The sequence below is a fragment of the Parasteatoda tepidariorum genome, chromosome 5 (assembly GCF_982258835.1).
Source record: "Parasteatoda tepidariorum strain Cologne lab strain chromosome 5, Ptep-v5.0, whole genome shotgun sequence".
In the NCBI taxonomy this organism is placed as follows: Eukaryota; Metazoa; Arthropoda; class Arachnida; order Araneae; family Theridiidae; genus Parasteatoda; species Parasteatoda tepidariorum.
The window spans coordinates 70,337,126-70,354,832 of NC_141759.1; the positions used below are offsets into that span (position 1 = coordinate 70,337,126).

The following is a 17,707-nucleotide window of genomic DNA, read 5'->3' on the forward strand; positions in this document are numbered from 1 at the left end:
TTTCTGTAGGATGGAGTAAAGCTGTTAGGATGGATTTACCAAGGTGAATAATTTCATAACTTATTTAACATTTAGTTTTAAAACTTTTATATAATTTTTTAAAAGTTAATAATGATAAAAAAAATTAGATATTTCATCACAAATAATGCTACAGTTATATACAACAGAGAAAGAGAAACAAAAGTATAATACAATGAAAAATAAACATAAACACCACACAACTTAATACTTCTAAATTTCTTCAAAGATATTTTCTACTTACACTAGCTCAAATATCAAAAATAATAATATTAAAAAAATTCTTTAATGACAGTTATTTCAGTTTTTACTAAATTGATATCTAAGATGATACAATAGAAATAAACATGACATGCAATTTCTTACAAGACATGCTAAAATATATTTGAAAATAATTTAAGTACCACCATAGAAAAATTCTTTATGACTGCATGACAAACAACATTTTTAAAATGATATCAAAAAAGCCTATATAAAATGTTTGTTTAGTGATTAGAAACCCGTATGAAATTACTGTTAATAAAATATGCAAGCTATATACAGTTTATGTAACAAAAATAACTATATAAGGCGTTAGAATATCCATTTATCACATAACTTCATCATAAATATAGAGCAATGAGTCCCATCCGCAATCACAAGCCTTTAAAAAAAAATAAACACATAAGTATATTAATAACACAACTAAAGTTGGGCAATATATTGTAAAATATATCATTTTGCCTGTGTATTCTGAACCATAAGTATTGAATTCAGTAAGAGGTCTTTATAACATAATTCTTTAAACCAAAATAACTTTACCATCTCTTCATAATCATCATCAATGGCTCAACAGCCCAGGGTGGGCCTTGGCCTACTCAAAAAGTTTTTTCCAGGCTAACCTTTATCCCGCAAGCGTTTTCCAGTTTTTAGTTTTTAAGGTCAAAAGGTTTTCCTTAAAGTCGTAACAATGGTTTTTTTTACGGTGTAGGGTTGTTTACTATCTCTTAAGCAACTAATAAATTTATAATTTGTTGAATTTTATTTTTCTTGCTCATGGTAACCTTAATATTTCAAAATATTTTCATTTAAAAATTATTTTAAAGCAATATAACTGTTCTGTTTTAGATATATTTTGTCATCTTTAGTAAGTCAATTTAATGAAGAATGAAATGATCTATATCATAGAAATTTCTATAAAACACAAAGTCTCACAAACTAAGGTAAACAACGTTTAGGAGCACAAAAATATTTATAAAATCTCACAGTTCAAGGTTTATGTTATTAAGATTTTTTGCTGTATATGATAACAATAAAATTGTTATTGTTAATAACGGACGCTCTATGCTCCGATTTTGAGTGAAGCGGAATATGTGTATATGCATGTAATCAATAATAACAAATATAAATATCATAATCACTATTAACAGTAGTGATAATTATGGAATATGACACCTCGATCATCTCAGACAACAATATTACGTAATGACTATTAAATTTACAATATAAATAATAATGGTTATTACTATGAATATAAAAGTCCAAGTTTTGACAGATAGAAAAAAAAAATTTAAATGCTTTGATATGATCTTTAAAATAAACATTGAATTTTTTCAACAGCTCAAAATACAAATAAAAAAATTTAATAATGTACTAAATAGAGCAAAAATTTCACAAAATAATGGATAGTTGGCTATAGGCTTAATATTTAGTCATAAAGAACAAACTATTTGATTTAAATAACCCATAAAATATTTATTATACAAGAAAACTTTAAGCCAAATTTTGTGGGAAAAGCATAAGTACAAAAAACAAGAGCGTATTAGAAGGAGATAATGCAGAGAATAGTGTGCCACCATTAATTATTTTGATAAAACACTAATTTTTATGCAGTTTTTATCAATTGTAAAATTTTTTATATTTTTGTAAAGATATCTTTAAAGTTAATATGATAGATATAATATGGTAGATATAATAATATGGTATAGATTTTCTTTAATAATGTTTTTTTAGTATTAAAATATGTTATAAATGTTAATATGTTACATTAGAAAATCTTACATTTTTCAAGTAGTTATAATTTAAAGAATTTAAGCCAAATTCAGTTGAAAACAAAACCTTTACAACCGTTTTATATGTTATTCCCCCCCCCCCCCCTATAAAAAAATTTAATTAAATGCTCATTCTGGGCCTTTACTTTTTCTTGAAAACGTGCTTTTTCAATTCCGATGCAGAAAAAAAGTTTTGTCCATAAAATAAAATGCGAAAATTATAATTATACAAGGATCCTACTGTGTTGAGTTTGAGCAGACAATTATTTAATAAATTACTTTTAATAAGTTGCAAAATTTAGCAAGCTTAAGCATCATATAAAATCATGTAAACAGGCTAATTATAATCTTGGTAATACTTCAAACATTAGCTGTGCAAAGTGCACAGTACATTAAAATATATTACTTACCTGACCAGGTTTCATTGGATTAAAATCCAAGCCATACACAAACTCTTTATGTTCTTTGTGAATCTGTAAAGCCTGGGGTATGTTCCAATTCCAAAATCTAAAGACAAACAAGCATTTACAAAAGAAGTCTTTGTTTTTATATTATAATATAAATTATTGAAAATAATTATGAAATAAATTTATGATTTAACTATCAGGAACTGATTTGTGAGAGTACATTTATGATATGTGCCCATGGCTTGTATTTATAATATCAATAAGAAAAAATAAGTACTTCTAACACTATCATAGAATTTTTTCATAACCTATACGTTTCAAAGTGAAATAATAATTCATTGTCAATCATTAACAACTATCAAACAGTAACTTAAAAAATATTTATATTTACAACAAACATAAAAAACAGCAACATAAAATATAAGTATATTTATCAAATAAATAACTTAATTTTTAATTTTAATGTTATATTTAAAATTAGTTGTGAAACATTGGGTAGAATTCAAGCACTATATAACAGAAATAAGGCCACTATAAACTGTTTTCAATAAATCAAATGCTGAATTAACGTTTCTACTCTTAAAACGAATTTTCAAAAAAAAAACTTTTTTTTATTACGAATTGATTGCTTAACATAATTTATTCAATAATTTGAAATAAAAAGTTGCCTATTCATAACAGTAAATATCACATTTCCATGATATATGTTTAAAGAAAACTGACAATTTTCAGTCTGTAAAGAAATGACAGGTTTTTATTAATTCACTTTCATTCATTGTGAGGGCGGAAACTTGCAATTAAAATTCCAATCTCTTTTCAACTAGCCAGAGCACTTAGATATTAACTAGAGCTTTGTGCTGAACAACAATGCAAGTTTCAATCTTTATGTAACCACTACCAGCAAAATTTATAACGATATTATCTTCAATGAAAATTCCAAGTATTTTCTGACAAGCTATAACACTAGCTTAACTATTTATAAGTTTAACTATTTTTTTTTCATCACTACAAACAGAATTTACATCAACCTAAGGCCAAAAGAAATTTATCATTAAATAACCAATTAATGACTAAATTTTTCATTTCTCATTATTAACTTAAATCAACACCTTATTTTTTTTTTTTTTTTTAAAAAGTGATGAGCATTATGCTCTTTGTTTCAAAAGTGAAAAAATAATAGAATTATTTCCTTCTTAATCCCCTTTAAAAAAAAACATATTTTTTAAGATTTGTCTTATTATTTAAAAATTATATGTACATTTAAATATATATAATTATTAATGAAACATATAATATTAACAAAAAAATATTGAATAAACTCAGATTTTACTGCCTTTGAAAGCCTCGATATACCTTTACTTGGATGTGTAAAAATATAAATATTTTACAGGCTTAGAATCGATGAACAATTAAAATAAAAACGAATAAATTATTACTGCATATTTAAGTTCAACTGACATAAACAGTAACATTATACTCTCATTAATTTACATTAATACCATTTTCCCAAAACTTAGAGACAATTTCATATTGACCATAAAATGCTTATTTTTAAATTGCTAAATCCAAATTCTTCGATCAGATTTAACCAAGCAAGCAATTTCTGTTAGTATAAAATTTCCTATTACATTGCATAATTATTCAAAAAAGAAACACAATTTAATTCAAATCAAGTGTATAAAGTCAATGTAAATAATAAAAGCAAATTAGATTTTACATAAATATAACTTATTTTAATTACTAAATTAGACAAATTTGATAAAATTCAAATAAATTATCCTTGGGCATTTTGATTTATTTCACTGTTCTGAAAGAAATAGATACCTTTGTTAATAAAGAAAAAAGCCTGGAAATAGTGAAAAGCATATACAGTGAATTCGCGATAACTCGAATCTGTTAGGACTAAGACTGGGCGATATTAGAAATTATATATCGTGATATATCGTCAGTTTTGCATCGCGATATAGCGATGTATCGCGATATAGTATTTTTGAATTTCATTTACTTTAAGGCACAGAAAGTCAGATTTCTATCAAGACTGCATACGCATATTGATTTAAATCAATTTATAAATTTGAAAATATATATGTTTTGCTAAAGAAAGATATTAAATAAATTGACTAAGATGTACAAATCTTACTTAAAATATTTATTGAAAAAATGTGTGTAGATACAGAATGAAATATTTGCACTTCTTTATCGTTTATAAGGTATAAGCAGTCTTAATTTAAGTTAACCCCTAAAATACCCTTAATGAAAAAAAATATTGTTATTAAACAAAAGCTGATTTTAAAATTTCAAAATATATTTTAATTAAAATAAAAGTTAGATTGACTAAAAGCCGAAGTTTAAAATTAAAAAATGTTCGAATTTTAAACTAAAAAGTAAACATAAGAATTGTAATAATTTCTTAAAATTTTCGTTCTCTGAAAGATTTCTCAGTTTAAAAATAAAAAGGGAATTTTATAAAGATATCTAGCTGAAATTATTGAAAGAAAATTTAAAAAATTAAAAAAAAAGTTTGTTAAGAAATTCATTATACACTTAAAACGAAGTGTTAAAAATATTTTTTTTTTAAAAAAAAGAAACTTTTTTTAACAAATCAATATTTGCTTGTACTATTATGCGTAAATAATTACAGAATTATTAAGTTCGATTGTAATGTTCAAATTCTTAATGAAGAAGTAAACACAAGTTTTGTTATATTTTCTAAAAATGATCACGCAAATAACAAAAGATTTCTTAGTTTAAAAATAAAAAAATAAATAAAAGTGAAATTTATCAATTACCTAACAGCATAGGAACAAAATTTAAAAAATAAGTTCGTTAAAAAATTATTTGTATGCTTAAAACAAAGAGCTAAATAAATTTTAGAAAGAAAATGCTTCTTAAACACTATTTTTATTATTATTTCATATAAATAATTAAATTAAATTAAATAATGAACGAACGAAAAACAAAGTAAGGCAAAGTTTCTTAATTAAATTCTTAAAAATAAAAACAAAAGAATTGTGATATTCGGTAATATATTTAGCTAATTAACTAATAATATAAAACGAAAATTAAAAAAAAATAATGATTTTACTCTCTAATAAAACGAAGTAGTAATTGATAATAAAAAAACAGAAATGAATAAAATTCGCAAACTTTTCAAATTCTTTTGAACAAATAAAGTTTATTGACTTATGTCCAAAAAATAAGTTTTGTTTTAACTTTATTTCTAAAAATAAAAACAACTCAAGATTTATAAATTTAAAATCAGTAATAGAAGCCCATTAAATTATTAGAAGTTTTATCCGAAAGGTTTTTAATAAATTAAAAGAAAGTAAAAAAAATAACCTAACAAATTTATTTACTTTGTAATTTAATTCCTTATGGGTGCCTTAAATTAGATTTCCGATAATTTTCACATTTAAAAATATAAAAAAGTTTTGTCAGAAAATAAATAAAAAACTTACCTAATTAATGAAGAAACTTTTCTTTATAAATTCTTTTCAATAATAGATTGCGTTCAGAACAAGGTTACGACGGCGATCACGAAGTTAATCCCATTGAAAATAATCTACAAGAAACGATTTCAAATCGCGAAGGTGCGAAAACGAACATGTGATATAACGATATAAGGTCTCAAAAGTGGTTGTGATTCTACCGCTAATCAGTCAAGGCCGTCTCAACATTACGAAACAATATCGTCTTCCACAGCGCGAGTTGGCATCGGAACGTAAGAGAAAGTCCTTGCGTGTATCGCTATATCGTTATATCGTCTTCTTCACTCGACGGCTTAAATCAGATTTCTGATGCATCGCTTGGAATGAAAGTTGCTGTATCGGTTTGCCGATATAGGCGTTAAATCGATATGTCGCGATATATCGATTTATAGCCCAGTCCTAGTTAGGACTGACGAAAAACTTCGACCTATCGGATGTTCGACTTACCGTTAGTTTCGGTTTTGGACTTTCAAAATATTGTCGGATTATTTAATTAATGCTTATTAATTACAAATCCTCTAAATGCTTACAATATTTAAGATCATTTTTCTGACAAGTCATTTACGATAAGACTGTTTGAAGCACTTTATGATACCCTGGCCCATCGGGTGCAACTTTGCTGTTGTGTTTGGCGGGAGAAACTGCAAGTTTACTGTTTCAAATTAGGTGGATCACTATGCGCTGTGCATTTATCCATAAAGAGTATAACTTTTCTTTTTTTAGCGAAGAATTTCCGATCCAATTTTCTTACATAGTCTTCAAATAAAACTGATGTCATCCAAAACTTTTTGTTAGACTTTTAATCCAAAGGATACATTTTTACATTCTTGAAACATCGGGGATTTCGGTATTTTCCGATAACAAGTATTGGCAATTTCTGTGTCCCAGACGCATTTCTTTCAGCTAGAACAGTCAAACGTTCCTTGCTCATTTTACCCCCTGAGCAGTTTTCATCCTTAAACATCATAGTCTTATTTGGAAGACATTTGAAAAATGAACCCATTTCGAAAACATCATTTTAACTGTATCCTTGAAGTAAATTTGGTAACGTTTCATTTAACCACTGTTCACATACTTCAAGAGGGACAGCCTTAGCTTCTCCATGAAGAGTGCGAAAGACATTGTGAGTGTGTTGCAAAGGAGGGGGAAAGATATCAGCTCGTAGGTTATTTTTTTCTTGCTTTAAAAGATCCACAAAAAAAATCGAGTTAAAGGGAGTAAAATTCGAGTAATCGGGAATAATTAACATGAAATTGAAGATAAAAGGGTCAGGACCTCATAAAAAAATCGAGTTATAGTAATATTCGAGTTATCGTACTTCGAGTTATAGCGAATTGACTGTAATAATTTTTAAAAAATATTGAGAATGAAATAAATAAAATAAAGTACAATTGTACATGATAACATTTTAATTCAGATTTTTTTATTATTATTGAAGAGTTCATTGAGCTCAATTATTTGAAGTTTCAGATCTTTTTTTTTAAATTAATGAATTGTCTAATAAATTGTAACAGTCAGCGTACATTTTTACTAATTCATTATATTTCTCTAATGTCTGCACAATAATATTAACTCACCAATAGAAATATGAAAGAAAGAAAAATATCTGGCAAATCTAAAATTGAGGAGAAAGTTCAACAACAAATAAATGTAGGTCCAATTAAAAAGCAAAATCAAATGGAAATGAGATCATTTTTTTAAACAAAAAAAAGTGACAGATAATTTAATAGAAAGTCTAATGTTAAGACATGAGGTTTAATTATTTGAAAAACAATGGCACTGAAAAATAAAAAAGATAAAGTCAAACTAATAAAAAAAAAATTACCTAATCTAATTAGAATATTATAATGAGATAATGAATAATAAAAACTAATGTAAAAAGAGATAGATTGTTAAAAAATAGAAAACCTAAATGAACATACTGTTCAATTGCAAGAAAAACAGTGAAACTAATAAATAAATAGATTAAAGACTTAATTTCTGTTCTTAATAAATAGAACATATTTGAGAATAACAAATAGCTCTCATTGTATAACAAAAAAAAAACAAGAACATCCTAAAAGCCTGACAAAGAATAAAGAACAAAAAATGAAAAAGCAATAGAAAATTGATAGCCTAAATAAAGATGTGATTCAACTGTAGCAAAGATTAGATCTGAGAAGAAATAATTAACTTTTACATGATCTAAAAGTAATGCATTCTAAGAACCTTAAGATCTGAAAGAAGAAATTTATGAAAATATGAAGTTTTTAAACGCTTTAAAATTGATTTTATGAATTCTGAAAATTTAAAGGATTTTAAGAACCCTGTTTAAGCAATTCCCATATTGTGATTCTTTTACAAATATTTCAAACAAAATTTTTAGAAGAAAAAACAATCTCAGATAAGGAAAAATACACTCTTAATTTCAAAATCTAAGAACAATTAATAAGCATCTAAGAAAATTAATAAACATATCTAGAGATCATTATTTTAAATTTTTAGTATAAATCATCAAACAAGGCATTATGAAATTGAAATAAGCTAATATTTTCAGTATATCATTGCATACCTTGTAGTAAAGTCATAACTAACGGAAGCCAGAGTACCAGGTTGATGAGGGGAAAACTACAAATAAATAAAAATAAATTAATTGATTTCAAAATATTAAAAAAGGGAACATTTTAAATAAAACCCAACTAACCTTTAACTGCCTTATAGCATATTCATGACCAGATAACATAAAAAGTGGGTGTGCCATTTTTCTTACATCCCATTCAACAATTTTTCCATTTGTAGTGCCAGTTGCTAAAACATCCTGAAAAAAAAAACTTTTAATGAGCAAAAATTTATAATGAAGAAATATGAAAAAATATTTGTTAAAATTTTATTTGAGTTACATTGAAACACAATAATGAATAAAAAAAAGTAGCAAGGAAAAAATTTTATGAGAAGAAAGTAATAAAGTCATCTTAAAACGTTTTTTTACATTATTCTTCATAATATTATTTACACTTTTGAGAAATATTTTTTAAAATTTAAACTTGATATGACATTAACTTTTTTACAAAATTTTTAAGAATATCAGCATCATTTAACTTTCTCATATATTTTTTAAACTTGATCTTGAAATATTTACACATAAACTTTTGCAATATTACTCTATATTTTTTGAAGTCATGCGTTTGACTTAATTTTAAATTGTATTTTAAATTTCAATAGATATGTTATAAAATTTTATACTTCAAATTTTATTGTGCTGATATGTGCTACCTAAAACAAACATATTTACCACTTTATCACAAAATTAACGATAAAATGCATAAGAACCTCCAAATGACAGTAAAAAATAATTCTATTCTTAAACAGAGGTGCCAACTTTCTAACTAGCAATACTTAGAAGGAGAGAGAGAAGAAATTGCAGAGTAGCTTGTCAGAAGGGGAAGAGAAAAGATTTTTTATTTCAATCAAAACATTTTTGTAAACATTCATTGTGTTTATAATTGTTTATGGAGTAAAAAAAAAATAATTTTAAACAGATTATTATAACAATTAATCATAAAAATATTTAATTACACGATCAAATTTACTCCAGTCACAGCACAAGACTTCAGAATCATGTGCATACCATCCATTTGAACGAGTATTACATCTAACATCCCATAATCTCAAAGTTCGATCACCTAGGGAAGTGAAAAGAAATCATTAACACATTTCATATTCTGACTTAACTTAAATATTTTGATACTTAAAACTTTTCTTAGATTTAAGTCATTGCACAAATTAAATAAATAATAGTTTCTTATCAAAAATTAATTGCATATATTAATATTAACTGTTCAAACACAGTATAAAACTTTCTTCCAAAATATCGATACACTCACATAAAGACAATACACATAAAACATAACGCATAAACCACGAACGTAGGTAAGTGAGGGGTTTAGGGGATTCAGCCCCCCTTCCCATTGTAAATGGCAATTTCTAATATTTTCTGAAATTACTCATTTTTTTAAAAAATTATTTTCAAAAAAATTTTCCACTTCCTTTAAAGTTCTTATTAGGTAAAAAACACCATCTTAAAATTCATTTCACCACCTGACGAAACTAACCTTATTCTTATCTTACATGGCTAGCTGATCCCTTTTAACTATGGGAAAATGTCCACAGCTTCAAATTACCTGGCTTTATCTATCCATATCTTGATATTTATAGGTGTAGATTGTAAGAGAAGATAACTTGTTTGTTTTAAATTTAGTTATAAATGCTTCATAGGGAATATTTCCTAGAATTTTGGGGGAGCATTATTGGGATTGAAATAAGATGTAACCAGTGAAGGAGGAAGTTTAAAAAGGGGGTTGATTCTCAAATCAAACTTTTTTTCGACATTCAGTCAGGAAACTTTTGTTTTTTTTTTAAACAGATGCACACAAATTTTGTTCAATCTTTCTGGCTGTCTCATAGTATATTTCTTAAATATATTTTTATTTTAATGGAGTGAAATATCTTTTCCTCTTCATACATTATTAACCTTTCATTAACATTTTATTCAATTTTTAATAATAATTTCCATACCTACATTTAAATCGTTACACTTAGTTGTGAAAGTGATTTATTTATTTAGTTTAAATGGAGTTTTTTGATCATTTTATTTTATTTATTTGAAGGTTAGTTTATAACTTATTAAGTAGTGTATGTAAAGGCTAAAAATGGATTGGGTTTTAAATGCCAAATTATTTCATACATTAGTTCTGTGTGTAGCTTTTATAATTGTTACATTGCTATATTTATTACAAAATAACTATTATTAAAAAAAGATACTTAAATTTTACAAAAGTAGTAAAAGCATATGATTAAGAAAACTAAACAAATTTGTTTTCGATCTACAAAATAATAAATATACAACAATTAAACAAAGTTGCATGTTGACAACTGAAAATATACTCAGATTTCAATACTTTTGCACAATATATATGAAATTAAAACATTTGAGTTATTTTAAAAAGTAAAAATGAAGTTAATAGATAAAATGAAATAAGTTATTTTAAAGATAGTGTCATGGTCATTGAAATTGTGGTGCAATGAAATTTAACGTAAGGTTGATAAAGTGTTGTTTCTAATAAATGCAGCCCTACATTTTAAGCCTTTAAATTTGAATATTGGATTTTGATTTGAAGTATACCCGATTATTACTTAAAATCAAAATCTGATTTGATATTAAGAAAAGATTTAATTAGTCTCAATTAATTAATTTCTTTTTATTTCTAATAAGATAGTCATATTAAGAAAAATAGCTGAATGGAAGAAAAAAAAGAGATAAAAGATATTGAAAAACAGTGTTCAAAATAAACACCTCATAAAATATCTATTTTTAATTTATATTAAAAACTTATAACTAAAAAAAGTTATTTTTTCGAAAAATCCAATTTTTCAAATTTCAAAACAATTATTCATCAGCATGACTGAAACTTTTGGTTTTGATAAAAATTAAATCTTTAATAATAAAAAAGGAGAGAGAAATATGCAGATCTTAGAACACACACTGCTTCCATTGTCCAATTGAAAAATCCAATTCTTCAAATTTCAAAACAATTATTCATCAGCATGACTGAAACTTTTGGTTTTGATAAAAATTAAATCTTTAATAATAAAAAAGGAGAGAGAAATATGCAGATCTTAGAACACACACTGCTTCCATTGTCAATTCAGTTTAAAAATAGAAAACTAATAAAAGCCTCTTTGCTTTACTAAAACCAAAGTTAGTTTTAAATGTGAGTTTTTCAATTTATTTATTTATTATTACATATAGTGTCTGTGAAACATGATACAGTAGAGAACCATTTATCCGGTATCCAGATAACCGGGAAGCCAGAAAACCGGGAAAAATTTTGATCGGTTTTCCCGCCATTTTAAACTAGAACGATTATGAAAAAAAGCAGAAATGAACTCATCCTTGAAGTTGAGTAGAGGAAAATGTAAGGAAGGGGAGAATTTTTTCCCCGTTTACCCGGAGAAACGTCATTTCCTCCGTGACCTTGAAGGCAGGAATGTTTTATTTTCTCCTTTAGGCCGTCAATCAAGCTCAAGGGTGTGGCATGCTGATTTTGTTATCTGTTTAATTTACGAGGGGGGTGGGGAAAATGCATTGCATGCATATCAGTGAACAGAAGATGAAAGAGAAAAATATATTTATCTATTTGACATCGATTAATAAAAATAAAATCTTTTTCTTCTGAATAAATTCAAGTGCGGTATAATTTGCAAGTTTTTATTGATGTGGAATCACATCTGCTGTAATTAAATATTGTGTTCTTATCAACAAAAAATAAATAAAAATAAAAGGAGAATTGTTTATTAATTTAAACATACGATTATTTTGTGAAGCAGATTGCAGTTTTGTTTTTCTGATTCCACTACGTTTGATTTTTTTTTCTTTTCACAATAAATTTCGCACTCAATAAATTAATTCTTTTTATTCATAAATTTTATCATTAGTTTTTTTTTTAAATTCCGTTGATCTTGCCTTGTTCCGGGTTTCAATATTTATGTTAGTGCCTTTTTTAACTATCGTTTCGGTTCGATAATTTTCAAGTGTTTTTATTTAGATTAATAAGTTTTCCTTTTATTTTATCGTCTCCCCCGTATAATTAGGTATGAAATATATTGCATTATTTAACCATTGGTTTTGCTTATATTAGTTAATTTAGGAATTGTAATTATTTTTAAAAAATAAATACGAGAATTTTGTATTTTTTAATCTTGTTTTTCTTGTCTAAACTTGCAAATTTTTTTATTCTTTTAAATGTTATTTTTCTCTTTAAAGTTAGGAGTACCTTTCTTTTTTCTCTTACTTTATGCATTGCACTTTTTCCTTGTAATTCGGGTTCGATAAAACATCGATTAACGACACTTTTTGGTCGATCCAGAAAATTCAGACATCCGGGATAGCGATGGTCCCGAGCACCCCGAATAATTGGTTCTCTACTGTATCAAGAAAAACTGACATAAACAACTTAAGACACTTAGGCATTTATCTCTGCAGTTGATCTAACTTATATCTAACTAATGAGATAGAAAAAGAAACTCTCATGGTAAATATAATAAAAAATATACATAAATTTCACCTGAAACAGAGGCAAAAAGATGAGGAACCATTGGACACCAAGTGGCTTCATAGACTTGATCAGTATGCTCTAAGTAAGCAGCAATTTCTTTACAGACAAATGGATTCCACTAAAAATTCAAATAGGGAAATGTTTGTAACAATTATTTCCTTTCAAAAAACTAGCTTATGAAAAAAAAATAATATAAAAGTTTTAGTAGAATAATGCTATGCTATTTGAAAAAACATGCAAATTTAAAAAACTTGTAAATTGTCCAGTTATTTACAATTGCTATAATGTATATTGCATGTGCAATGTACATTATAACAATTGGAAATAACTGGACATTAACGTTCTATGTTAATACAAGCCTATTATAATATTAAGCAAAAAAAATTACAGTACTTTCTGTATTAAAAGACAACATTTGAAATGTTTACTCTTAATTTTTTTTAAAAAATAAAATCCCATTTATATAAATATTAATATTTTATTCTTAAAGTGTGTCATTCACGACATTAATAATATAAAATACTTAAAAATTATGAAATTAAATATCTTGAACTTACTACTTTAACTGTGTGATCCCAGGATGCAGACAATATAACAGGCATAGCATTTTTAGGATTCCACTCCACAGAGTATACCTATTAATAATAATAAAACAACATTGTTCCTACATTTTATTTTTTATAAATATAAATTAATCATTTTTCAGATTCCACTTCACACAGTATACCTATTATTAATAATAATATATATTATTGCTACATTTTATGTTTTGTAAATATGATTTTATATTATATTTATATATATGTTACCATGATAGACCAGAATCTGGAACGTGTCAACTGTTACTGGTGAATGTCAACAATCACAGTCACTTTGGAGACTGTCCGAAGTACATGTTATATCCGATTTTATATTAATTTATTCATTGATATTTTAATATTTATTCACATTTTAATATCTGATCGAAATAGATTAGGAAAAACATATGTGGTGGGAATACTGGGCAAATGAATATGAGGCAGTGACACTTAAACTTAAAAATCATATACATACGAATACCAGACAAAGGTTTTTAATCTTAAAAACATTGGGGTAGAGAATACCAGGATTATAAACATTTGTTAAAATATGTTACAAGTCATAAATTTTTGATTTTGTATGCTTCACATTCAATAAACAAATATAAGTATTAACAAGGAAAATATTTCAAATCAAAAGTCAAAAACACTAACCTCTTTTTCATGTATTCTATAATGAGTTACAGGATCCTAAAATTATAGAAGAATAATACATTAATATTTTACCTAGAAAAATATAGAAAGCAAAAATAAAATTGTGGTTTAAAAAACAGGTGGTAATTATTTACACAAACATATAGTTCTAATCATGCATGTTTTTTAAGAAAAAATAGAAGAATTTTCGATTAATTAGCCACATAACCAAGTGCACAATAAAATTTATAAGGAAAATTACATGGTGACTGATGTTAAATTTTGATAGGCTTTCTTATTTTAAACTTTTTTTTCTTAATAAATATTTAAAAAAAATTTTGGAAATTAAATGGGATTTTTTTAATAGCCTAATATTATTATACATATAAGAAAAAGGGAGGAAAATTATAGAAGTTTTACATAAAATAAAAGTAGAAAATGTGACTGATGTTACAAAAAAAGGATATGGAATAAAATATCATGTTTTTATAGTGAAATTATTATTCTTCCAAGTGCTTTTGCAAGAAGAATTATTGTGAATGGAACAGGATGTTTTATTTTCAATTTATTTAAAAAAAAAAAGGAATTAGCAGGAAACATTGAATGAAAGTACAGATGAAATGACGTATAGAATCTGACAAATGGAGAAAAAGTGACTGTTTTCATGTGACTGATGCTAAAAATACAAATTGCACTTAAAATTTTAATAAACTTTTTATTATTGCTACAAAAAACTAAAATTTAGAATTTTTGACTTTATATCTAAACTAGTTAGCCCACTAAAATATACAATGCAATATTATATAAGAAATGTTATGAAGAAGAATAGAAACAACTTAATTGTATTTATTGGTAACCACATAATAATGTATAGATATACAGCATAGTTCTGACAGTCTGAGTCTCAGCAATCTGAGTTCTCTTGAGAACCCAATGCAATATAGTGTAAGAAATGCTATTTATGAAAAGAAATAAAAAAGTTTTTAACAATTTGGTATGCAACAACATAATTAAGTTTAACGTAAAGTGCTGATAATCTGTGCCTTAATAGTCCGTGTTGTTCACATAATCACGATTAAAATCCTTCAAGTACGCATTGTGATGAAAGAAATACATTTAACTAAAAGAATGAAAGAATCATTCAAAGTAATGTCGAAATTTTATAAAAATAACATAAAACTATAAATGATAATTAAAAACCATTTTTGCATAATATTATATTCCGACAAAGGAGATTTATAATCATGTGAGCAAAAATTTTTTGATTAGCTTAAAAAGTTAGAAAGGAATATACAAAAATATAGTCTCCTATGAACTTTCAACAATAAACTTGAATAAAATATCGTAAAGTATCTAGTTAAAGTAAAAAATATCTAGTTCATGTATGCTGCAGTGTATGAATAATAGTAAGAAATATCCATTTATACCGACTGCCATCTGTCAATATAAAAGGATATTACTTACTATTATCCCTCTTCAGTAATTTCTACAATTCTACTATAAATACAATATCATTTCCATATTTATCTTAAAATATAGAAAAAATAACAGATCACAGGAAAATCAAAGAACAATCATCTTACAGCAGCAGAAACGTAATCCCATATTTGTATAGATCCATCTCCACAACTTGTTACTAGAAGCTGTTCATTAAGTTCACTCCAAGTCACATCAAATAAACCATCAGAATAATCTCTGGTAGTGACTACCTTAAATTCTCTACCGTTTTGAATGTCCAAAACAAATAAACGCCCACTTCCTAAAAGACAAAGAACAGTCATTTGCAATTAGAAATAGATATGATTTAAAAAATTACTCATATTATGCTTAAGAAACAGTACAATAAAGAACTACCATATATTTCCCAGTTTTAAGTCAAGAGTTTTTAGAAACTTTGACTTTAAGCTCAAGTTGGGGGAACAGATTTCCAAATTCTGTGGCAGAATAATCGGCAAGTCTTGGCAACTTCCAAGCAGCGATCTGTGAGGAACTAAAAAACGCATAATAGAGAGGGACCAGCATGAAGGGTATAACTCGTAGAGGGGCTATTTCCGTATTGTGATCTATGCCGCCAACTACATTCGCTAAGGTGCCAAATTGATTTTATTAAACTTGTGAATTTTTATTAAAAATCTGCAGATGTTTGCCCATGGATGGCTATGAGGTATACCTTTCAAGTTGGTCTTTTTCTGTGATTTTTTTTTTTTAGTTTCTTGCATACCGCCGCCCGAAAGTTACCAAGACTTGGTGATCATTGTACCAAAGATCACAAAATGGAAATCTCCCCCTTCAAAGCCACTGTGGGACAAACCTTTCTTTTAAATATTTTTCATTTAGAATCAAATTGGCGCCTTGGCAATTGTAGTTGGCAGTGCAGATCAGGATATGGAAATATCCCCCTCTGCTGCAGCCACATGGTCATTTTCATTGCATCCATTGATGGACCCATAAAGATTTGTATTCATCAAATTCGAAAAATTAGTTGCGCTAAAACTTTGTTTCCTAACTAAACTACCGTTAAAAGTGACTGGAAAGAATCGATACAAACTACTGTTCTTTTTTTTTTTAATCGTATCCCAGTATGCTACATTTTTTTAAAAAAATAGCACACTACACTACGAAAAAAAGTAGCGACTACAACAGTTTCACCACTTCCGACCACTGTGTGTACGTAGCACATGACATTTATCTACACAGACTTAAAAGTTAAGGTCAGTTTAGAAAGAATTAAAAAAAAAATATTACATTTTTTAGTAATTTATTAGTAATCCTTGCAAGTAAATAAGCCACAAATTTAACTTGCATAAATTTTTTTTAAAAATAACCATAACAAAAGGAGGAACACCATCAGCAAATTTTTAGACGTACTTAAAAGCTAGGAAATATTCCCAAAGCCTAAGTTAGTTATGTTATAAAAATGTTTAAACTTCTCTTTTGCAGATTATTATTTATCGACGCATACTAATCAACCTTATCTTTACATTGCATAAAATTTTCTTTATTTGTTTTACAAACTAATTAAAACAAAATTAATGCAAACATCATTAGTATATTTTTATTTTCAATATGCTCCCTGTGCCAGAGATAAAATTTTGCTCAAGATTGCATTACCAGCAATGCCATAATTTTGTGATGCTGCACAGGCGAGAAGATTCTTTCGAAAAGGAGAAAACTTAACATTGTATCCATGGAATTCGCCTGTCGAAAAAGATGATGTTATTGTATTTCGCATTTTTTCCCCTCAGTTTGAAGAAAACAAAACCCAAACAAAACAAATTTATGTCAACTGTAAACTTCCTGTTTAGGCTGCCATATTGTGATGCCACACTTAAAATAATATCTTGATTTCCGGAATATATTTGAATATCACTTCTGATAACATGAAATTTTAAACTCTAATTAATGAATTCAAAAGGATTTAAATAAAAAAAAGAATTCAATTATTTAGGTAAGGTGAAA

The 17,707-nt window shown here is 26.4% G+C and overlaps 1 protein-coding gene across 1 annotated transcript; it reads right to left on the reverse strand.

Annotated features, from left to right (window-relative positions):
- LOC107444818 (peroxisomal targeting signal 2 receptor) lies at window positions 1–17,568 on the reverse strand. The gene is made up of 10 exons (XM_087164168.1): window positions 17,360–17,568; window positions 15,832–16,007; window positions 14,270–14,305; window positions 13,595–13,672; window positions 13,047–13,155; window positions 9,499–9,605; window positions 8,627–8,740; window positions 8,495–8,550; window positions 2,459–2,555; window positions 1–661 (listed from the first exon to the last, which is right to left on the reverse strand). Exons 1-10 carry the CDS (start codon window positions 17,478–17,480, stop codon window positions 608–610), a joined length of 948 nt encoding a protein of 315 aa, XP_087020294.1. The 5' UTR covers window positions 17,481–17,568; the 3' UTR covers window positions 1–607.
- Window positions 17,569–17,707: the final 139 nt, after the last annotated feature.